A 24,522-nucleotide genomic window follows, 5' to 3' on the forward strand; every position below is an offset into this window, starting at 1 on the left:
TGTAAATATTCACATTCATACTGGATTGTTTGCTCCTGTTGAAATGCTTTATATACTGTTTTTCTTTGTTATGTCAAGGACTTCATAACTATGTTTTGAAAAGTGCTGCAGCCTTGTGTTGTTTGTGTGTTCTTGCCCAGTTAGGAATAAACGAGGATACTGCAGCAGTATCTTGTCATTAATACATCCTATATGTATGTATTAATCTCTATTTAAAACTTCTCCTGGACTGCTAACCCTCCCCACGTCACGCCTCAGTACCATGGGAGCTGCTCAGCACCCAGGCTCTGGAACTCCTTCCCCCACACATAAGACATTTAGACTCCATCACATCATTGAAGTCTCAACTCAAAACTCACCTGTTCAAACTGGCATACTCTCTATAACTGGCCCCTTCCACTTCAATTGTTTCAATGTTGTTTCTATCTTAATGCTTTAATTCTGTATTTATTTATTGTAAGGTGACCTTGAGTGACTTGAAAGGCGCCTCCAAATAAATGTATTATCATTTACCCTGAGTTTACGACCTGCCGTTGCTATGGTCACAGTCACAAGCTTATTACAGTACCCTCTTATCACCAACAGAGAGCGCAGCATCGTAAGATTTCTACGAGGGAACCAGTCAAAGCATCCCTCAGGTAGTAAAGGGGCAGATACGAGGACCAGATAAGGCGATCGACGGTGGAGCTATTTCGCTCACACCCTTCGGCGTCTTCAGCGAGTCCTCGCTCCCTTAACCTCCACTTTACCTGGCAGTCATGGTGGCTAAAAACAGAAAACAGCCCGGGAAGACTCCAGCGACCCAGACTGACCGCGACAAGAGCCCTCTTGTTCCCCCCCACGGCAAAAGTAACATTAGGCGACCAGGCAGGGAGGGCAAAGCTCTCCACGGCTCGCACTCAAACGGGCTTTCAGTCATCGGGCACAAGCTCGGGCTAACTCCCTCTTCTGCCTTGAAGCTGGGGATCACTCTTTTCCTCGGTAAGTCTGGAGCGTTAGCTCGCTAGCTTCCTGCTGAACCACAAGCTAACTAGCGGCAAAGCTGTGACACTCGAAGCAATAGCGTTTCTGCTAAATTAAGTTGTCTCCGGTACTCATCACAAGGCTAACATTAGCCTACCTAACGCTAGCTCCCCAACGGTTGCTGCCTATTGTTCCTGTCCGTTCAAATCTGATCGAAGTGACCTGACTTTTTTCTGCTTGTGTGATACAACAGTTGACGCGTGTTAACAGGTTTTCAGGTAAAGTTCACGCTTGGATTTCTCTGTAGATGCACAGCAGCAACCCCCTTTAAACCATTGTCAAAATCACGACCCTTGTGGTTTGACAGTTGTATGTGGCATTACAGTTTTAACCATCATTAATTATGTGAAAGAACGGTGTTAAGCTTCAGTGAAAGTTTATTCTTTCTGTCCACAGCTGGTCTAACCGGATATCTTCACTGGTAAGCTGTACCGTCAGTATTACAACTTCATACACGCGTGTTTTGGTCATTTACTCCTGGCTCACATATTTGTTTCCCTATAACTAGGTATCATCTCTCGCAGCTCTTTGAGAATGACAGACACTTTTCACACCTGTCTAATCTGGAGAAGGAAATGGCTTTTCGAACAGAAATGGTAAATTATTTTATCAGGGATGCACAAACTACATAGTTTTAAAGCCGAAAATGCTTGTTCCTTATGCCAGCCAATGGCTCTTTTCGTTGATATTTCATATGACGGTTCTGTTTTATACATAAATGACAGAGAAAAAAGTGAAGTCATCTGCTTTCTTTGGACACAGACAAAGGCAGATTGTCTCTGAGCATCTCTGAGTACTCCATGATGATGATGTCCCAGCTCTGTGGGGGACATGCCGCCTGTTACATGACCTCAGCTGATTCCTTGGTCTTCCTGTGGCTGAATATAGTTATTTTTCATTGTATATTTGAGGTAACTTCTCATGCTGCAGAATGACTTTGAGGTGATGGAACTGATGATGGAAAATGATCTTAACATCTCCAGTCACTAAAACTTTTAAAGAATACAGTGGATGACACTATGAGGGCTGGTCATTGTCAATCCAGAGCTATTTTGATGTTTATTTTAGGGCTTTGGAAAGTTTGTCAGTAAAAACAGTCACTTTTTTAGTTCTTTTTGACATTAAACAAACCAAATGGTTATTTGATTCATTAATGAAATGACTAAGAGATTGATAAACATTAAAAGCCTTTAAGAAGGATGTGATAGCATGTTTTAGATGTGGGGAAATAAATCATGTGGAGCAGCATGATCAGATCCTGGTATTTCATTATTAAGCAGAATGAGAGGTCAGACTTTGCTCTTTTGACTCAAAGTGTTTGACATTCAAACAAGATTCAAAAGCAAAGATGAACTCCGACCTGTGTACACCGGCCAGAATGGGCCAAGAGAGAAAATCCCTTTAAACTCTCACATCAATCATTAGACTGGGACCTTCAAACTGGCACATTTCTTTTAACTGTCATTTTATCATTTTCCACTTTAAAATCAGTAAATGTCTCTGTAACAGTGGAGAAGCATCTGATGCTTCTGGGATGACAGTTAAGGTGAAGATTTGATAGTTTGCTCACCCCCGCTGTGTGTTGCCAAATGGACTGCGAGCTGTTGCCCTCTGCTGAGCCTGTGTAACACATTGCTGCTGTCTGACTTGAACTATATATTGTGGAGTTATTTTTAATATCTGCCTTCTGCCTCTTTCTCACAGTATTTTCTTTTTTCTGGGTTCTCTGTTAACCAAGCTTCTCTCCTTTTAAGGGTCTATACTATTCCTACTACAAGACCATTATTGAGGCCCCTTCTTTCCTGGACGGCCTCCACATGATCATGAATGATCGACTGACGGAGCATCCCCTGGTTATTAACACACTGAAGAGATTCAATCTCTATCCAGAGGTGATTGAAATGACTGCGCTGTTTTTGTCTGTACTCTGTCCTTTTGTTATGTGATGTTTGAACAGGCTTTCCCTGGTCCGTCTCTTCTCCACAGGTGGTCCTGGCCAGCTGGTACCGGATGTACACAGGTGTAATGGGCTACTTTAAGATTCCCACAAAGATGTGCTGGTCCATCAACAGAGGAGAGGGACTCAGTCCCGTGGACAGCTGTGAAGGTAAACTGTGTCGCCATGGAGCCCCGGTCAGACCTGCAAACACTCATTTTGTGCACAAACACACAGTTTGTGCTGCACTGCACAGGCAAACAGTTTCAGTTACACATTTAAAAAAGTTGAAATGCTTCCACATTAAAGTACATAAACGGCCTATTTCTGCTTTTTGCAGAAGTAAATTAAGTTGTTTCGATTCCTCATTTCTTGCTTCATACTAAAACTCACTAAAAAGACAATTTCCACCTGAAAAATTCAGTCAGTAATAGAAACTTGGGCCCTTGTGACGAAACACATAAACTGCCTCAAAAACCTTTGAAAACTCCTTAAAAACGAGCATTTTTACCTCTATTTATTGATTGGTGTAAACTTAAAGAAGCTCTTTGGTTCAATTATCCCACATAAATGCTGAAAATGTAACAATTAGCTGATTATGTCTCTGAAAAGGTGAGTTGGAATAACATACGACTGATTTCACAGCATGTACAAGACTACATCCCTGAGGGAAAGAAATAGGCTTTAAACCTCTTACACACAAACAGTTTTGAGTTTGTCTGCAGGAATATTTCCTCGATGGGTTAATCTGCTGAGCGCAAACACAAAAACTGTTGTCAGCTCTCCTCTTTGGAGCTGCAGCCTCGTGTTTTCTGTCAGTCTCATTAGTGTAAGCACCCCAGGGTCGTTGCACGCAGGCTGTTTTCACAGTGTTTATTTAAACTGATGTAAGCTGTGCTGCATTTCCTGTTGCTGTCAGCCAGGGCATCATTTTTGTGTTATTTAGAATAACACATTAGAGCGCAGGAAGTCTGCGCTACACTTTTAGAAATCTTCAGGTAGTTTAACGGTTTGGTGACGAAGCAGCTCCTGGTGATATCAACACTCTTCCAAGTTGATCTGTTTCCTTCTACGTAGCTTATTGTTAGCTTTGACGTTAGCTGTAATGTTATATCCTCATTTGTAAGCTGCTTCGGATAAAAGCGTCTGCCAGATATATAAATCTAACACGAACAAGTAGCTTGTTTGTCACCACGACCTTGATGGTCTTTGCTGTGTACATTTGTCTGTGCTGAAAACATTAATGGGAAGCAATTTGACAGAGCTGTTTATGAATATATATTTTAAAAAAAATTCTTCAGGAATTTGGTTAGTTTATGGTGACAAATCTCCTCCCATAAGATCTCTGGGAAGTCTTGTCTTTGAAAACAACATCTTAAGGTTCCTAATCTTGGCATTTTGTGCTGTTATTTGATAGTGAGAAACAAAGGTCTGTTGTGGGATTCAGACTTTGATATCATAATATATGTGTTTCAACCACCAGGCCACCTGCTGTACGACTGTAAAGTAAAGCTCATAACTCACACACTGTCATACATCTTGTATTAAAGGAGCCACATTATGTAATGCAAAATATGTATTTTGTATTACATTACCAACCAGGCTTTGTGTTGGATGATGTTTTAGCACAAAAGGAATATCACAGTTTAAAAATAAAACCCCTAAACAGAGAGTCTGCAGCAGAGGATAATGTGTGTCGCATCCTTGGAGGGGGGAAGCAGAACTCTGCAGACATACTTATTGTTTCTTAGACTATTTTTGTATCAACCTAACCTGCTGGACCTGAAGTGCCTCAGATGGTGACGGAGACTCGTGCCTACCATCTTCAGACTGCTAAACACACCGTTGCTGCAGAACATTTTACCAGGGAGCAGAATAGTCCTGACTTGTCCTCTCTGCTGTAATTTCTGAACATTAATACTCTCTCTTGATGCCAGTGCCACTGTAATCTGACAGGTTTTGATACCAAATTCAGTGGTAAGAAAAGAATAAAAATCAAATGAATGTATTATGGCTTAAACACCTACTCATGCAGCGTTATAGTGTACAAAGTTACATTAGACACCCAGAGCTGTAACGTCAGTAGATAGGCCTACTAATACGATGAAAAATAACTAAGCTATTATGAGCTGTAACATGTTGTAAAGTTAAGGTTTAGACAAGTGTGAATATATACACATGTAAAGAATGGCTCTCTGTATACTTTTGATTAAAGCTGGGTTTAAAAAATAGCTTTTCTGATTCAAAGCAATGTTCAATCCAACCTCATTTAATTTTATTATGCTGCTTTGGGGATTATCAGATAGGAATCTCGTCGTGAGACTAGTTTTGCGTGATTAGTATCAAACGAGATTCATGCACGTGTCTGTCTGCGAGGCGAGGGGACAACGTGACGGAAGCAGCGACACTGGCTGCTGCACCGTCTCACCTGAAGGTGGATGTTTGGCAGCAGTTTGGTGGTAGAAAGTATGCTGCTTCAAAGTAGACCTGAAGATATCATTACATCGGGCCGTATGACACGGCTCTTTTTCACTTTCTGTTGTGTGTAGAACCACACAATTGATGCTGATACTTTAGAGTTCCTCATAATTCAGAGAGAATCTTACCGTCCGCAGTGGAAAATGAAGCAGGGAAGGGTTAGTTGCTAAGTTGAATCGTACTGTTCCATGTCGAGGAAAACAATGAATCCTCACATTTACTGCCAAACGTGTTGCATTTGTTTGTGCTACTTAATCAGAAATGCAGCTTCATGATCTTTCAGATGCATCTATCGTGTATGAAGACTCTTTGTTTGTGCGTGTCTTCCATACTCTTCAGGAATGGGCGACCCGGCATATTTCTACGTGACCTTTGTGTTCCTGCTGAACGGCGCCATGATGAGCCTGTTCTTCATTTACGGTGCCTACCTCAGGTCAGTCCGCCCCACCTCCTCGTTCTGCCCCGTCACACTCAGCTGGGCATCACGGAGAAGAGGAGGATATTTTTAATAGTGCGTTCCATCAGTGTGGTGTCGGGCGAAGGCCATTTGTCTAATGTATCTGCCAACTTTAAAGATAGAAGATCAAACAAAAGATGACCTCTGTCTGACTCCTGCTCTCTGCCTCACTTATCTTACTCCCCCGTGTTCTTTCTCCCATTGTGTTTTTTGTCTCATCAGTGGGAGTCGACTGGGTGGAATTGTTACCACAGTGTGTTTTTTCTTCAATCACGGTGAGGTGAGTGCACCATTTAAAGGTGAAATCTGTAAAACACTCGACACAGAAGCATTTATAAAAACAGTGGTTGCTTAAAAAGGGACTTGAACAAATTGCAAAAGGTCTACAGCAAATCATGTATTTCAGTCACTCTACACAGGCACTAACATTCATCTTTTGCCTGTCCTTTCGCTGAGTGAAGTGGGAGTTTGAAAATTACAGGCACTTATGAACCAAAAATGAGCTGATTTCTCACTCAAACACCTGAGATTTTTGCGAGAATATGCAGGCAGTTTGGTCCAGACTTTTTTCCACTGCTGCTTTTTATTCATGTTCTTCGCAGCTGGAGATTTTGTGCTTGAGACGTGTTTTGCAGCGTGAAACATGATTGAGGGGGAATGTGAAGCAAAAAGGACATTGAGAAAATTGCTGTTTTTCGCTCACAGAACATTGAGGATGGAGGACATGGCTCCTTGGTGGCTTTTTGTGCCAAAACAAAATACATTTCCACAAAAGCCACAAGTTGTGCAACAAATAAAATGAAGAAAAGAAAACATCACAATTAAAAACATATCTAATAGAGCAACATTAGCATTATTAGAGCATTATCTCACCTCTTGATCTTTCAAGTTGGGCATTAAATGGAAAATCTCCGCGTGAATTCAGCAGATATTTGCATTCACACGCGCCACTACTGTCCCGGTTGTTTTGAGGTGACACGTGTGGCATCAGTTATAATTGCTCCTCCACCCCTGATAAATGTCATGTTGCTTCCCATTTAGTAAGCGTGGGTTTAGAGGATGGAATCCTGCTCGGCTGCAGTGTTTTTGCATGTATGATATCCTGCCAGTGGTCATTGTGGAATTGTGTAAACATGAACTAGATTTATATAGAAACTGCAGAGGAGTGATGGGTTTTCTTTCCATCCTCTGTAATGTTTTTATTAGCATTTAACTTTTGCTGTTGATTCATTCATTTCTCGTGGCTTGGTGTGTGTAATCAGAGCACTCGTGTGATGTGGACGCCGCCCCTGAGGGAGAGCTTTGCGTACCCGTTTCTAGTCCTGCAGATGCTGCTGCTCACCCACATCCTACGGTAAACACACCATCAATGTTCTCTTCCAGGGGTTTGTCATTTCTTTCAGTATGATTTTCTGATCTGTGATGGTCTTTCATATCTGGGAAGATGCTGGTCAGTCACATGAGTTTATTGTTTCATGTCTCATGATGAATCATGTCAGTTTACTCTTTGTGTTGGGACACGATTCTCTGCAGTGTTTCACCCAATATGCATCAGGTCTTATGCATTAGACCATTTCCTTTACTTCCGCATGTATTCTGTATGCAGTTGGAAAACAGTTTCTTTAATTGAGGTATTTTCTACTGAATTTTCTGAGTAAGACAGATTGAGTTCCATATTTGCAGGAATAATCAGATTTTCTTCAGAAAGTGCTTGATGGGTGTATACCAGAACACTTCACATAGTCTTCATAACAGGAACATTGTGCGGGGCAGTGGTTTGAATATGGGAGGGTAACACCAGTTACAGCTGTGCTTGAAAATGTGCTTTGAAGGAGGCACACATCTTTTGTCATCTAAATAACACACTGAAGTGAGCTCTTTGGTGAGCGACAGCGAAAGTGAGACATAATCCTGTCATATACTAACAGCTTGTGAATGACACCTTGTGTTGTGTGAGAGCAGTTAGGAAACCATCAGCTGCACAGTAAACTCAGAATGATCTCTGTTTCGTGTCTGAGGTTGACATGATACATAATGAGGTCTCTGTTGTGTTTTTAAAGTGAGATTAAATGTGCGGGTCTGAGGTTATGTGTGAGTATTTGCATTTCCTCAGACATCTTACTGCAGCTTCCCTTATCGGTCCCTCCCAAACATTCTCACCACTTCAGCATTTTTTCTCTTCCTTCTCTGCTCAGGTCACGGAACCCTAGCAGGACAGCCATGGTCGTGTTTGGCATCTCCAATTTGTGCTTCATGCTGCCTTGGCAGTTCGCCCAGTTTGTGCTGCTCACTCAGGTAAAGCGAGCAAGACACACACCGAGAGAGAAGGTGGGAAGAGAGTAGAGGTGGTAGAGAGATCAAGGAGAAAACATAGTCTGGGAGTGAAAGTCTGGCAAGAAAAGATGTAGGTGATAGGTAAGAAATAAAGAGGCTAGAAAGACTGCAGGGGGGGGGTTACAGGAGGATAAGGATAGAAGGAAGTATAAGAATGCACCATTTGTATCTTCTCACTATATACACATGGTCATAAAACCCAAAGTAGATTTTAAATGGAAAAACGATGTTCGATGGACAGATTCAAGTCTGAATAAAGAAATCAAAGCATGAAGGCTGGCAAACTGGAGCATCACATCTCCCCAACAAACGGCTCACTGCTGCGAGCGTCCGCTCAGCAGCAGTTCAGCCCCTGCTGCTGCGCCCCCCTCAGGGCGCTGCTGCTTTTGTCCAGGGATCTTAACACATGACAAGTTTATTCCCAGCAATTATTTCATTGTTTTACATTTTGAAAGCCGCTAATTATACCCTTTCAATGCATCCACTGCAAAAAGCAACCCAAGGCCAAACACGTCCACCCACGCTTGCTTAGTCATCGGTCCACACGGAGAGAGACATCAGGGTTTTAAAAATTCAGTATTACACACTTCACAAGTGTATACAGACTGTGTTTAATTATAATTTATTGATACACTGGCCTCTTTAGAAACGCTCTTACAACCAGGCTAATCACACTCCCTTTTAAATGAGGTATTAAAACATTTTGTTTTATTGAAATTTATACAGCTTGGTTGACTCAAAAAGCACCTGCAGGAATAATAACAAGTAAAACCAGAGTTGGAGGTTATTAACAATAAAACAGATCCCCTCAAACCATCCAGATGTGCAGCTTGTAGCTAAGCCTTTGAAAATGGGTTAACCTGACTTAACCAGTTGTAAGTTTTCCTTAACAGCCAGCTCAAGTGCAGTCTGTAACAACGTGAGATGCACTGGTTGGCATGTGACTCGGACCCTGAGCAGCTGCTGTTAATCAGAGGGTAGTTCGTGCACTAACTAATCTGTGCTGAATCCACCCAGAAATATGGTGGCAGTTTTGAATCTTGCAACTTTTCTGCGAGTCAGGTTTCAGTTAAAACACAACTTAAGAGTTCCTGATCTCCTGTAGTCCAAGCAATTCGGATTTATTGTCCAGTGGATGAAGATTGGCACAAAAAACTGCTAAACCTTAGTACACATAACCTCCTCCTGACTCCATGCCGTGAGCTTGAATCCATTTGTTTCCTTGGTAACTCATCCTTGGCAACGTGTCCTTGGCAACATTCTCTGCTGGTGAAAAGATGTCATTCACTCTGTTAGAGGTGCTTAGAAATCCTTGCTTTTGTCATAATGACATATTGCTATCGACAACATCCACTCGAGAGTTTCTTTATGAAATCATCGCTGTGAGAGTCGAGCAAATTCTAAACTCTAAAACGTTAGCAGAATTTCCTTTTAGGTGTGGATTATGGAAGGTTTACATGGCCCCATAGCAGCAGTTTGTGTCGTGACCTTTAGAGTGAAAATGTTGTTTTTGTGTGGTTTAGTGTTGGAGCCTTCTGGGTCTTCTGGGTTATGCGCTCTTGTGAAATGCATTGTTGAAGTTGTTTACTCGTTTGTTTTGCAGGTGGCCTCTCTGTTTGCATCATACATCCTGGGCTACCTCGCTGCTGCCAAGATGCAGTTGATCCTGGTCACTCACATGGTACAGTAAATAGATCAGACAATCTGTCTGTTGTTGTCTTTCCGGTACTTCATCTAACTTATTCCTCAGCGCTGCATCTAAAGATAATGAATGAAACCAGTGGGGTGTGGCGGTACCACAGGGGGAGGGGGGGCTAAACGCAAAGCAAAAAGAAAGTATGATGATGAAGAATACCTTGTTCTGGGCTTCACCAGTACCACGGTGGGTAACCACAGTGTGTCAGACATTATGAAGCCAAATAAGTTGACATCCAGAGCTAAAAGAAAAGCCAGGGGATTTGTTCAGAAAAAAACTACTCCGCTGTCTCACACAGCAAAGTCGCTTCACTGAGGCAGCGTCTGTCCCATCAAATGCTCAACTCGCCTCTTACAAAGCAGAGTTGCCCGCTGTAAACAGCCACACAGCACCGTGCGGGAATTAATTCTTCCCTCTGCTGTTGACATGGTTTCAGCTATGATTGAAGCGACAACCAGTAAACTAAAGACTATTCCTCTGTCAGACGGTGCTATTTCGAGGCGCATTTATGACCTGTCAAAAGACAGCTGAATGACGAGATCCGAGACAAGCGACAGCAAATGGATGAAGCGAAGATTAACTGCTGCTAGGCAGAAGAGCTCTTGCAACGCTTCTTCATTTTGCCACATACTGCCTGTGTGAGATGGGACTCTCTGCTGTTGCTTCAATCAGGGCAAAAAAACAGATCAAAGACGTTGAAAATGAGTTAATGGTGGCTTTGTGTCTTTTCACTGAAAAAGTGGTGCGAGTAGATCTGTAATCACTTCTGAATAAGGGTTGGGTTATTTTCTGGAAGTGTCAGATTAAGGCAGGCGGCTCTGTATCATTAGCAACATTAGCTTTGGTTGTGTAAGCTTAGGAAAAGAAAGGGATAGCGAAATAACTTGTGCCATGAGGCTCGCATGCTAATCACAGCTGTATTAATGAGGGATGTCCGCTGTAGAACGTGCACAAAAGCAGAACCTCTGTTTGAAATGCAGCCCTCATTAACACGTCTGTGCTAGTCCTGTTTTGCACATATTCAACTTGTGACATATTTCATATGTTGTGCTGCCTTATTTACAAGCCTCTTCATTTACAGACTGATAATGAAAATAGTCATTTATTTAAACCAAAATCGTTTTTGTACCTCTGAAAATGTTACTGTAATGTGCCCCCACTGGCCTGTTTGAGTATCCCCTCAGTGGTTTGGTCAAGTTAGGATTTGTGCTCAGGGTTACCAGATTATTAAGTGCATTTAGGTATTTATGTTGTCAGTTTTTTGGCTCTTTCTTTCTGCACAGTATTGTGCAAACAGTGCAGTCTGTTTGGCTGCAGACTGCAGGTTTAGCTTTTCCCATAAAGTATGCAGTGTCCTCCTCTGGTGATCTGGAGTTTTGAAGACATGGGGTTCGAACTACCGGGGTGATGTGCCGCTGGAGGTTGTTTTTTTGGGGTTTTTTTGCTGCCAAACTTAATTCCCAACTGGTGTGACTGGTCTTTATTCAGAAGCTTTATGTAAATAGGTCTGTAGTTATTGACACAAGTAGCTCCAGGTTCATTTGTATGTTTTGCTCACCTGTCGTTATTATTGCATCAGTGGTTAACCAAATTCTGGGAACCAAAACATTTCCTGAGCAGACTAGTTTCGTCATCGTGCTCGTAAGTCATGTTTGTTATTTTCCTTTTCCCGGTTTATCTCTGTCATGCCCCCTGACCCAGTATCTCAGTCCCTCTCGCTAACAGCTCACTCCACAGCGCCTCCTCCCCAGTTGCTTCAGAATAAATCGTGTTCAAACATAGTGACTGATGACTGCCAGAGGAACGTGAATATTTCTCAGATCAGATAATTTCTAAAATCTTGTAGTGTGAGCTTGCCTTAGTGATGTGTGCGATGGGAGCTTAAACAGGTCTTCAGCTGCTGGTGAAACCCGGAGTTGCCACAGATGGGGTTATTCATAGAGGAAAAGGTCCAAGTTGATAGCACCTTGTTATTTCATGGCTGAGAGACAGTTTGTGCTTTCAGGTAAATTCAGAAAATCTAAAGTATGTCCAGGTGTGTGTTCTAAAACACTGTGTGTTTCCACCACATGTTGCTACGTATTCCTCCACCATACTACAGCACTGTTAGCCTAATGTTAGAGCTGCTTAATATAACTTCTTCTTCCACTTTATCCATGATGCAAAGTAATTCAGTATTCTGCTCTGCTCTGGGATTAAGTATTAAGACTTCATTGAATTGGATTATATTCTGCTGGTGGCTGTAAATTCACAGTTTAATGCATTTGTTATACGTTTTATTGATGCTTAATGCGGGTATCTCAGACCATCCTCCTTGTGTACTGAGCCAGAACTGTTTTTTTTTGTAGTCAGCTGTCTGCGTTATATTATGATATGAGCCTACTGGAAACCGCAGAAGCTGGCTGAGCGTCAGATAACTGTCAGTCGTACGCTCAGCTGTTTGTAATTACCCAGACGGGTCATGAACATGGAGCTGCAGCAGAGGCTGCACTTCTCCGTCCACAGAGAGTGAACAATATGTCTGATTCCTGTCTCCTGCAGATCACTCTTGGCGTCTGCTTCATCCTGATGTTTGGTAACTCCATGCTTCTCACTTCTTTCTACGCCTCCTCACTCGTATCCATCTGGGTGAGTTTGACTGTACAGCCCTTCATACGCTGACTAACTGGAAACGTATTGTTTGAAGACACTGGATGTGTTTTGTTCTTAGGATTTTGAACTCTATGCTTTTTTTTTTTTTTTTAGGTCATCATTGCTTTGAGAGATCGATTTATTCTGGTCTTCAAACCTGGTATCATCATCTGGGTATGAAGAATTATTTTCTATTTTATTCTTCATTGCAAGAGTGCACGATGTCTATTTGCTCTTTATCCTTATGCATGTTCTTCAAGCACATTTTATATCACATTAAAGCATCCAATTATCTCTGGAACAGATGTGCTAGAAGTTAAGGAAAAACACCAGACAATTTATTAATCGTGTTATTATTTCCTACATGCTGGGTGAAGCATTATGCACTTTTTTTCTCAAAGCACTGCCTAGAGGGGCCCGAACATAACCGTGATCAGTTGATTATGGTGTTGAGAAACAACAGCGTGTCGCTTTTTTCCAGGAAAGGTTCAAGAATTGTATGAAAGATGAAAAAGTCAAAATGAAGGAAAAGGAGTTACAGTTACTTCTTAAGGTCTCTTTGTCTTCAATAACTGATTAATTCACCCCAATTTAAAGATGAATTCCAACCATTAAATATGATTATTTACACCTCTTTATTATAGCTAAAATAATAAAAAAAAGGTCTAAAAACAGTCATTTCACTGCTGGTTTGAGCCCTGATTTTCCCACTCGGCACGATGCTGCACCCTGTTGTAAATTTAAAAATCAGAGGCCTTGATTATGAGACCAGTTGTACATATGTAGTGTCTCTGATTCCTCCACAGGTCATGCAGGGTCTGGCTTGGGTTGGCTCCACAGTTCTACTCAAATTTATGCTCTCCGCCATCTTTGGTGCATCTGATGATGTAAGCGACTGTAACTTCATGTGTACAAATACATGCATCTATTGTATGATAGAGATGACTGTTTCTTATTTTTAAGGTACACGACTTCCTAGTTTTATTACATTTTGGAGCAGAAGAAGTTAGTTTGTATGTTGAAATGTTTGGCAGTCGAACCAAAGAATGAGGCACACATCAGTTAGAAGTGGGGTGGTAGTCTCTGTCATTTTGTTTAAAGTCAGAAAAGTCAAATTAAACAATTAAGAAGATTTTCAAATGCATTCCAGCAAGTTAAAGTCAGGTATTTGATACTGATTTCAGCACAAAATGTTTGTTTCAGGCTCACATCAGTGGATTAATCAAGTCCAAGTTCACGAGCTACAAGGACTTCCACACTCTTATGTACACGTGTGCTGCTGAGTTTGACTTCATGGAGTTTGAGGTAAACCAAAACCTGTCTTTCTGTCAGACCTGACATTTATCTTTCATCCACTAAATGGTGATATCGCAAGTTGGAGGCGCTTCAGTGTAAAGATTTTTTTAAATGTCACTCCGTTCTCCTTTTTTTTTTTAAATGTCAGAAAAATCAAGATGCCTGCTGCTTTGTATCTGAGTGTAGACGAGCAGATCTGTGCTGAGACGAAACAAAAGCCTGCCGGGAGTTTTGTGCTACAGTGTGTGTGTGTTCTGGGCAGCATAGAGGGACACACTTTTAAGTTGGACAATAAAACAAAAACTGAATTCAGAACTGGGTTGACTAAATTAACAGTGGAAACGCAGACTTGTCCTTATTCCTCTGTCTATAAAGCACCGCTATAAAACTACTCAGCCTGGCTTCTGGAATATCATTTTCTAATAACTTTTTTAACATGTTACAGTTTTACTTTAATCAGCTTTAATTGATTTATTTAGAATATTCTAAGTTGTTTGTGCTTAATTGGCCTTCGTAATCGTCCGTCTTTTTGAGTTTCATGTACTCATTTCATCTTATATGAGAGGTGTCATATGACTGGAGTTTGAACTGTTAGATTTTGTGAATGTTTGCTTGTTTCTCTCCTTAAAGCTCATTGGGTAGTGATTCCGTGTCGTGACTCTGTGTCGCTGTCTCTCCCTCAGACGCCGCTACGTTACCTCAAAACGTTGCTGCTTCCCGTCAACGTGCTGGTAGTTGCTGTCATTGTTGGCAGGGTAAGTGTAGTAGTTGTGGAACTACAACTGACACACACCTAACAGTTAGTTCTATATGCACATTTGTACTGTAAAGCAAGCAAAGGACTGGTTTTAATCCCAGTCAGAAAATAAAGCATCCGTTAACTTGTGTCCTACTTCAAGTCTGTGGAAATTTTGCCAGTTTAAGCTCTTACTTTTCTTGGGGGATATTGCCGCTCTGTACACTAACTTTGCTGATATTGCACAACTCACAGCGATGTGCCAGGCTGGCAAATTAGTTATTTTTTTGTGTTATTTCTTGTTTGCTTCACAGTAACAAATAGAATATTTTCCATCTTCAAGGCAGTTGCTGTTTCCACCAAAAATCCAATTTAATTCCAGGCTGTAAGGCTGCAAATTAGGAAAAATTTGTGAGCCAGTGGAGTTTGTAGGTAGATGTGCTCACCACCTGCTGTGCTCACCACATAGAAATGTGTAGCCCTTGGTCTATCGTAAGGCTTTGATGCATACAGTGCTTCTCTCTTCTTTCATAAGAGAAGAGGTTTATTCTTGATTCCTGTATCATAAATATGTTTCAAAGAGGAAACGTCAGAGGGAAATATTTTAGGAACTGCTCTTTCTTTAGTCTAATCTTATTATGCCTTACCCACGCTGAGCTGAGAACACATCAGCTGATTTGGCAGAGTTTGGTGGGCAGAACATGAACATGAGCCGTTTGAAAGATCTTCTCATAAAATAAAAGTGTATATTTATTTTTATATAGAGCTGGAAACATGACATAAGAAAGAACATCCAATGCATTTTATTGTGTCCTCTTCAGACTGTCCAGGATATAGTCCGGATCCTGAGACACGCAGGGAAGACGTCTGTAAAGGCTGACGATGCTGATGAAGCTGCGGGGTGAGGCTTCCTTTGCTTATAATGAGCTACATATTGATAGATAATCCATATTTCTTTACTAAAACACATGATTGGTGTCCAGTGGGCAGATGAGCTCATCTGTTTTACATGTGGTGTGCTCTGTGTTGCAGGGCTGACATTGCTGCAAAAGGAGAGGTGAGAAAAAATAGTTCAGCATCCTTTTTAATGTTGTTAGATACACGCAGATATGTTAACAATTTTCATAGCACTGCTTCTTCTTTTTTAAATCTGATGGACTTCAGTAGATTTCTGCAGTGCAGGCTGTCTGCTCAGTTGCTTTGTCCCTGGGGGATTTCCATCTGTTTTCCCATTACAAAGAAATCAAAGGCACTTTCTCTTCTGTTATGAAACCCACTTTGCTGCCTTTTGACAGATATTTCCCAGCGGCTTTGTGTCATTTTCCATAATATCTTTTTCTGGGTACAGAAGTGCTCATATGTTCATCCATCAGGAACAGATTCTTCACATAATGGCTTTAATGTCTCCATATGTCTGAGGGAGTGTCACTCTAACTCTGCAGTGTTGTATTTTAATCATAGATTTTTGATCAAAGCATTACGCAAATGTCCACTTTGTAGCCTCTGGAGAAACGATGACCTCTCTGACTAAAGGAAACAACTCATAATTTCGTCATGTCACCTGTTATGAGCGAGAGTTTGAATTATTTGGAACATGGATTTAGATTTATTTCATTTGACCTCAGTTCCTGTAACATAAATCCAGCCTGCATCAGCCGGCATACGATTACTTTTCACATTGATGAACAGTCCTAACTTTGTTGCGTATCATTCCGATCTTTCAGGATGATGTCATCACAGGCTGACACCAGGTATACCTGAGCCTGTAGAGTTTCTCTTGCTCTCTCCTAGTCTTAAGATTGCAGGAGTAAGTGCCTTCGAGCATGTAGACACACATCCTGTCTGCTACCTTTAATCGCCCGATCAGAAATGGTCACAAAAGACTGGAGCTTCGATCCCCTTTTCGCCAGAGTGTCCTTGGACAAGACTTTGAACCCCACTTTGCCCCCATTATGTTCATCAGTGTAGAGAAAAAGTGCTGCACACTGTTTGTAGAGCTCACATGTAAAATAAAAAGCGCCTTGTAGAAACTATAAAAAAATATTTTTAAAAAGGTGAACGACTGAGCAGTTTGCTCCACTTTTTGTTCTGCAGCTGGTGTACCACAGCCTGCAGCTGGTGGCGTTCGCCATCCTGGCCATCCTCATCATGCGTCTGAAGCTCTTCCTGACGCCCCACATGTGCATCATGGCGTCGCTGATCTGCTCTAAACAGGCATGTTTCTTATCTCAAGTCAAGTTTCTGAAACAGAAATTGTATTTAAAAGAATCTGATATTTGCTGATTTGTTTGGTCTGTAAAGTTTCTTCTAAATGTAACCATGTGTTTTCTCGTCATCCTGTTGTCAGTTGTTTGGTTGGATCGGAGAAAAGTTCAAGCATCAGAGTGTGGTGTTTGCACTCATGGCCATGATGGCCTTACAGGGAGTGGCCAACCTGCAGGCCCAGTGGGCGATCATCGGAGAGTTCAGCAACCTGCCGCAGGAGGAGCTTCTGGACTGGATCCAGGACAACGCCCGTCCTGGTAAGGCACGCCGGCCTCTTCCATCGCTGCAGTGAAAGGAAAATTTGCTTTGTTGTTTTTTCTGATATACATGGAATACGTTATCTGGGAAAATAGATTGACCATCACATATTCTTGGTTAGATAAATGTTCACTGTGGCTTCTCTGTTTACTGCATATCCAAACTTTTGGCAGTAGTTGATGATGCTGTTAAAGTATCCAGCAAATGCACACAACAGTCCTACCTGCCCAGAGAAAGCTTTGATACCAGACAGACCTAACTTGACCCAAACTGACTCTTGTATGTGATCCTGATTAACATTTCCAAGGGACAAAAGCACAAAAAGACTTTATGGTGTAGACTGACCTGCTCAACGTTCCCGTTCCACTCTTGGTTTATTGGGCGTGTTTTGTTTTTGACTTGTTTTGGGGTTTTTGTGTCTGATTGGTGCAGATTCTGTGTTTGCGGGAGCTATGCCCACGATGGCCAGCGTGAAGCTTTCCACTGGTCGACCAATCGTCAACCACCCCCACTACGAAGACGCTGGTCTCAGGTCAGTTGAACCACATTGCCGTGCTTTTTCTCAGGTCGCATTAAATGGAACGATACCAGAGAAATCTCACGAGGGAAATATATGGTTAAAGTGTATTAGATTGATTTAAAGAAAGGTGGGAAAAAAGGGAAAACACAAAATAAGAAAAATGAATGGATGGAAATGACCTTGTGTATCGCAGCAGAGCTGAAGAAGCCTCTGACTGAAAACACACAGCTGGTTTTATCACTATGTTGTGTAGAAATGAGATCATTTCTGATCCTCATAAGAGCACCATGTCCTGCTCAGTATAACAGGAGAGCATATCTCTAAATCTCTGATGATTGTAAAAGAGGACTGCACAGCAGCGGGTAACTGTCACTGAAAGGCTGCTGACTGCGTGTGCATGAAGCAGCTCGTGTGGATGGTTTGAAGAACTGACGAGTCGCAGAGGAGACAGAAGTGAAGACGGAGAAATGCGTTGCCCTTAGTGACTCAGTGTCTCTTGGTTTGACACAGTACTACTTTATGTAGTGGTTCTGAGCAGGCTGAGCTGACAATAAGTGGTGTTATAAAAACCCTGCAGACCTCAGATTGCTGTGGGCTTCTCATCATCTTCATCTCTACAGCAGCACTGACGTTCTGCACAAACCGGCCCACTTCATTGTTCTCAGAAGGGAAAAGTCAGTCACACATCATTTACTTTGCAATACATCAGAAACAGAAATCCCATCTGTGCCATTTGATCAGATTCAGATCTATCGAGGAACACACTTTAAATGTTTGTTTTATGTTTTTTTTCTGTCACTCAGAGTTGTTCCACCCATTTAAAGAAGATGCTTTGCACCTTTGTACTCTGAGTCATTTGCAGAGTGGCACAGTGCAGCTACCACTGTGGAAATGTCATGCCAGCATACATGGTGGTGTGTTAATGCTGAAAATCTTCATATCTTGCATAGTTTTTCTCATCCAAATCCCATTATTCAATTAACAGCACAACAATTTCTATGCAAATGTACGTGCAGCCCTGATACTGAAACTTTGCATATTGGTGGCAGAGGTTGATGCACTGTTGTATTTTCATTGTTTTTTTTTTTTTAAACAACCTTTAGGCAACCTTCTGACTTAACGATCCCCCTTACATGAGCCTGCACACTGCAAAAAAGCTCACACAGCCCAAACTTGATGAAAGTACTTTCAAAGCCAGTGTTACCGTTGTTCCTTGCAGGGAGAGAACCAAGCTGGTCTACTCCATGTACAGCCGAATGTCAGGAGAAGCTGTGAAGAGGAACCTGATGAAGCTGGGAGTGGACTACTTCATCCTGGAGGATTCCTGGTGCACCAGGCGAACCAGGTACCTCAACGCTACCAGCGGTGTCTCGTTGGGAAGAACACTTCTGAATCTGAAAGTAGTTTTCCATCTTGCTCTCTTACTCTTCTCTGTTCTTTAGGCCTGGGTGCAGCATGCCAGAGATCTGGGACACTGAGGACCCCCAAAACATCGGTAGAATTCCCCTCTGCACCCAAATGTCCAGGAACTCACGACCCCACTTCATTACAGTCTTTTTCAATGACATTTACAAAGTTCTCAAAGTTCCCAAAACCTCCAAAGATCTCAGATAACACTGTTGGACCGACTGGACATCACCAAGCTTGTCCTTTTTTTTTTTTTTTTTTTTTCCTGTCACTCACTCATTTCTGCTTTTTGCTTCCCAAAAATCTAATTGCTCACGTTGCTCCTTTTCACTGAGTGATGGACTAAAAATGGGTGGGAAACACCAAAAACCACATGCCACGAGTCTGGCCACTACAGTGGCCTTACAGCTCTCAGAATTTGTGAGCGGCGGACCTTTTTGCTGCATCTTTGTGACCCAGTAATATTGCCATTATGCTCCTGTCGGTGCCAACGTGAAGCCAAAATGTGTCATCGTATTGTTCCTGTTACTATAATTCCCTGTTTTAAAGGGTGCTGTGCATACATCAGTGTTGTTTTTACTGTGATTTAATTGACTTCAAATGTTTCCTCAGAAGTAGACTTTGTCTTTTCGGGCCACTCGGTGACGTCCACATACTGTGAAGCAATACTCGACAGACTCGACAGATCCTGACTTCTTCTATTATTATGCACAGTGTTGAAAGGATTTTTCAGTAGTACACTATTTTTCTAATTTATTTGTGGGAGCATTTTTATGCAACTTCAAAGTGATGGGTTCTTTAGAGGCATGTTTTAGGAGTTTTCTTAATCGTAGATGGAGGGTTCTGCTCTGTTTTTGGAAGCTTTTGAAATCCAAAACATATCATACAGTATTGTTGTCTAGACTGAATTTATTCAAGGTTTTGACAGAATTTCACATGAAAGAGGAGCCTTTGTTCTTAAAGTTTTTATGGCCAAACCAGTTGTAAATAATTCAAGTTTATTCAGACTGCCCTGTTACAACTCTTTTGTAAATGTTCAAACTGTTGTTTTGTAAAATATTAGTGTTCAGCCTTTACACGTTCTTTGAAGATTCTTTCTGCTTCTAGAATTATTGTTGATTGCCAAAGGAAGTTTTATTGTTAAAGCTGCATTTCCAGGGTACTGTAGCACTTGAAAGATGTGTTTTTAGTGATGGAGAAACTTCTGAGTTCTGTAACGGCCAAGCCCAACTGCGTGTCGCAGTGAAATTGATGTAAATTGTCAGTTCCTTCAGCAGGCAGATGAAGAAATTGATGCTTTTCTCATGTTTGGACAGTGAAATATGTAGCTACAACGTGATGAAGATTAGCTTAGCTTAGCTTAGCATGAGGGCTGATCAGAGGGGTAAATATCAGTGATGTCTCTGTCAGAAAATCCCTGATCTATAAGAGCCTGTTGGTATTTCATTTTACCATGTGTGCTGGGTGTGGTGACCACCAGCGAACAGCGTTGAGTTTGTGTGTTCACACCTGGGATTAAAATGCATCCCCACATGCATTTTTAACATAATTCGTAATACTGTATAACCTTGCATGTATTCAGGCCCCAACTATGTTGCAAGAATGTGCACGGCCTTCTTCTGTTGTGCAATAGATGGCATTTGCTCAGCTCGAGGCCCATTAAAAGGCAACTCCAACAACCCCAAAATCGGATCCAAAGCTTTGGTTCTGTGCTCTCTGCTTCTTACTCACTGTTGGTGCAGAAATGAAAATAAAAAGGCGAGCTAGAGGGTTTCTCTGAATCATACACTGTGTGAGTATAAATGCTGCTTTTCACACAATGACATCTTTTCCTTCAGTGTAGCCCAGGGCGTGTTCCGTTCACACTGCTCAACGAATTGGACAGAAGCATCCTGAACCACTTTCGACTGTAGCCTGAGATCAGCTCTGAATGTGTCCTCAGTCTGTCTTGAGCACATTCACTTGTGCACTTTGATTTGATTTACACCGATGTTTTGAGTCCAGGTCTGTAGCTGTCCATGGACCCAAATGTGGTAATCATGAGTTAATGATAGAACTCCACCTAAGAATAAGAACATATTACAATAATTCTTTATTATTCGCCTAATTGGGTAAATTAGCAATATTGCAAGAGCAGAGAGGTAGAACAAATATGAGTGAAAAAGCAGCCAATGTCAAAATTGACTTAAAGTAACTGGAACAGTTACTTAAACCTTAAAGGAGTAGTTTGACATCTTGTCCAATACCATCTGGTTAAATGACCAATACCACTCCTACGAGAGCTTGTTAACAAGACACTTCCCAAACATATCCAACACACCCAGATGCTGTGGTTGAGAGTTGAATTTCTCCTTCATGTATAGGCTTAATTGGCTAAAATTGGCCAGGCACTATTGCACATTCTCTACAGCTCCCATTCTGGGCATTGACACAGAAATATCAAAAGAATCTGGTACACAAAAGAAGAAGAAGCCAGAGATTTATCAAAAAGGATGATGCATGTCAAAACAAAAAAAACATTTGTTTTTTATGGAGAGTTATTGAATGGATGTTTTCTTTGATGAGAACAGTAAGCGTGTGACACCAGGTTATTAGCCAGGTTTCCACCGGTGTTTTGATTTACTCTGAGAAATGGTCAAATGTTCTAAAGAAAACCAGATGTGCATCAAGGGGAAAAGGAAACAACTTTTCAAGTCACATCTGACTGGGCAAAGACTGAATTGATGTGACTTTCCCAACTGTTTCTGGTCTGAACCAGCAAACAGTTCATGTGACCGATCAGCATAATTTTTTGTCCTCCTTGATATTTGTGGTTAAGTCAACTACTTCTTCTGAAATACCAATGGCAACGTAGCCTATACTGCCACCCTCTGGCGAACTATGCAGCTTAATTTATTTGTTTCACCAGAAAAAGAAAACGTGTTTCAAAAGTTCACTTCAAATATTCTTCACTTGTGAATGAAACCTGACAAACATTTGTGTAAAACTGACATTTTTTGAATGTAAATTGTTTTTTGTGCTGACAAAACAAATGAGAAATAACCTAATAAGCCTTTATGGTGCCGAGAGGCAGATTTTGTGACATTCTTAAAGAGCCAGGCTGTTTATTTCCTCTTGGATGTCTCTGCTAAGATACACGCTCGTTGGTTACTGCTTCATATCTAACAGGTGAGCATAAGTTTTACTGATTTTTCTCCTTCATCTCTGAGAGCCACAATGACAGGGGTAACTGTGCCACTATCAACGAGACATTTGGTTAGTTAAAAAGTTAATTTGTAACCATATATCAAATGTTGCTGATATGAACATTTGAAATAATGAGATGTGCCTGACTGAGCGTTGAACAAATCATTTATGATTTCAGAGCAGTTTGTTTAGTCCCCATATGAAGACTCACTTTGTCCATGTAAGAAGTTTTAAGGACTGTCTCTGTTGTTACATTCCCCTCAAACACGTTGACGTGCACAGATTATTCCTGTTACAGGCTGAGTTATGTTCAGATGTTTTTATAGTATTTGTCTATTTTGTCTGTATTCAGAAAAATAAAATATTTGCCACGAGCATCACTGCTCTCTTGTTGTCGTAAACGTAAAGTCTGTGTCAGCTGGTGCAATGAGGGCAGAGCTATATTTTATTCTATTTATATTCATTCATCTATATTCATAGATAAGATGTAGAGCAATATCCTGAGCAATTTTAAAGGCATGAGGCTTTTTTCTCCCTTTCAAAAACTTTTTTAGGGGATTTATAACTGCTGGAGCTGGACTTTTAGGACTTCCTGTTCACCAAACTCCCAACACATAAGCTGAGAAAACAGTTCAAACAGCCTCACCCTTTAAATCATAAAACACCCATTGAAAACACATTACCCTGCTTCTCTAGTTTAACATATACATAATTTTTGTGACCAACTGACTTTAACTCTCAGTAGTGATGATTTCATGAGCTTCTTTACCAATAAAACAGTTTCTATCAGAGAGAAGATTAATGGAATCCTTCCCACTATTATCACTGATGTATCGTTAAGTACAGCAGCCTTAGAAGTATCTTTAGAACCTGATTTGTATTTTAAGTGGTTTCTGCCCAGTCGATCTCTCTGAGCTAACAACAGCAATATTCTCCTCTAATTCATCAACTTGTATTTTAGACCCAATTCCAACCAGACTGCATCACAGAATTTTATGGTTGCTGTAATTAAACCTTTACTTAAAAACATTACTCTCGATCCAGGAGAGTTGGCTGATTATTTACCTATATCCAATCTCCCCTTCATGTCTATATTTCTTGAGAAAATTGTTGCAGCTCAATTTTGTGATAATTTACACACAAATATTTTGTTTGAAGAGTTTCAGTCAGGATTCAGAGTGCATCATAGCACAGAAACAGCACTGGTGAAGGTTACCAATGATCTCCTATTAGTCTCTGATAGCGGACTCGTGTCTGTGCTTTTCCTGTTGGATCTTGGTGCTGCAACTGATACTATAACTTCAACATGTTACAGGGATTAAAGGAACTCTGTTAGGCTGGTTTAAATTATATTTATCGCATAGATTCTAGGAGGAATCTTCCTCACACACCAAAGTAAGTTATGGAGTTCCACAGGGTTATGTGCTTGGACCGATTCTTTTTACTTTATACATGCTTCTATTAGGTAACATAAATAGACAGCGTGGCATACATTTCCATTGCTATGCTGATGATACTCAGCTGTACTGATCTTAAAAATGCTGCAGCGAGAGTTATGATGAGATCTAACAAGAGATTTCATATTTCTCCAGTTTTAGCTTCTCTTCATTGTCTCCCTGTCAAAATAAGAAAATAATTTAAAACTCTTCTCCCCACATATATCTCTCTTAATGACCAAGCTCCATCATATCTTAAAGACCCCATAGTTGGATGTTTTCCCAACAGAGCACTTCTCGTACTGCAGGTTTCCTTGTGGTTTCTAAAAGCAGAATGGGAGGCAGACCCTTCAGTTATCAGGCCCCTCTCTGTGGAACCCGCTGCCAGTTTGGGTTCAGGAAGCAAACACCCTCTCTACTTTTAAGATTAGGCTCAAAGCTTTTGCTTTTGACTAACCTGATAGTTAGGGATGGGTCAGCTGACCCTGAAACATGCCATAGTTATGCTCCTATAGGCCCAGACTGCTGGGGGATATCTCATGATGCACCTTTCCTCGCTTTTCTCTTTCTACTCTCCATGTACATATAACATTACTGTTCTCTATAAAATGTGTTTTTCTTTCTCAGCAGTTATCCCTGGTCTTGTGTTATGTTGCTTATTGTCTCCTCTTTTCTGTCCTCTCAACTCACAGCTGGTCAAGGCAGATGGCCGCCTTCCCCGAGTCTGGTTTTGATGGAGGTTTCTTCCTGACAAAATTTTTTCTTTCCACAGTCGGGGGATTGGATCGAAGAGAAGTTTCAGTGTAATCTGTTGGTTTCCTTAGCTAGGCTTTGAATTGGTTCTCACTAATTTGTCTATGACT

At 41.2% G+C, this 24,522-nt stretch overlaps 1 protein-coding gene across 1 annotated transcript; it reads left to right on the forward strand.

Moving 5' to 3' along the window:
• The first annotated feature begins 611 nt into the window (after positions 1-611).
• dpy19l1l (dpy-19-like 1, like (H. sapiens)) lies at positions 612-22,598 on the forward strand. The gene is made up of 22 exons (XM_072393681.1): positions 612-981; positions 1,420-1,444; positions 1,532-1,619; positions 2,778-2,915; positions 3,010-3,130; positions 5,777-5,870; positions 6,117-6,174; positions 7,157-7,248; positions 8,090-8,189; positions 9,832-9,909; positions 12,466-12,552; positions 12,670-12,729; positions 13,362-13,442; positions 13,759-13,860; positions 14,535-14,606; positions 15,409-15,488; positions 15,620-15,644; positions 16,682-16,801; positions 16,935-17,109; positions 17,543-17,642; positions 18,850-18,975; positions 19,073-22,598. The coding sequence occupies exons 1-22, from the start codon at positions 759-761 to the stop codon at positions 19,242-19,244; spliced, it is 2,217 nt and encodes a 738-aa protein (XP_072249782.1). The 5' UTR covers positions 612-758; the 3' UTR covers positions 19,245-22,598.
• Positions 22,599-24,522: the final 1,924 nt, after the last annotated feature.

The sequence above is a fragment of the Leuresthes tenuis genome, unplaced genomic scaffold, assembly GCF_036924035.1.
Source record: "Leuresthes tenuis unplaced genomic scaffold, fLeuTen1.0.hap1 SCAF_10, whole genome shotgun sequence".
Classification (NCBI taxonomy): domain Eukaryota; kingdom Metazoa; phylum Chordata; class Actinopteri; order Atheriniformes; family Atherinopsidae; genus Leuresthes; species Leuresthes tenuis.

Coding starts and splice junctions, on each gene's coding strand:
- dpy19l1l (XM_072393681.1), top strand. CDS start 759: ATGGTGGCTAAAAACAGAAAACAGCCCGGGAAGACTCCAGCGACCCAG. Junction 12,553..12,669: donor CCTCACTCGTATCCATCTGG/GTGAGTTTGACT, acceptor TTTTTTTTTTAG/GTCATCATTGCTTTGAGAGA. Junction 12,730..13,361: donor AACCTGGTATCATCATCTGG/GTATGAAGAATT, acceptor ATTCCTCCACAG/GTCATGCAGGGTCTGGCTTG.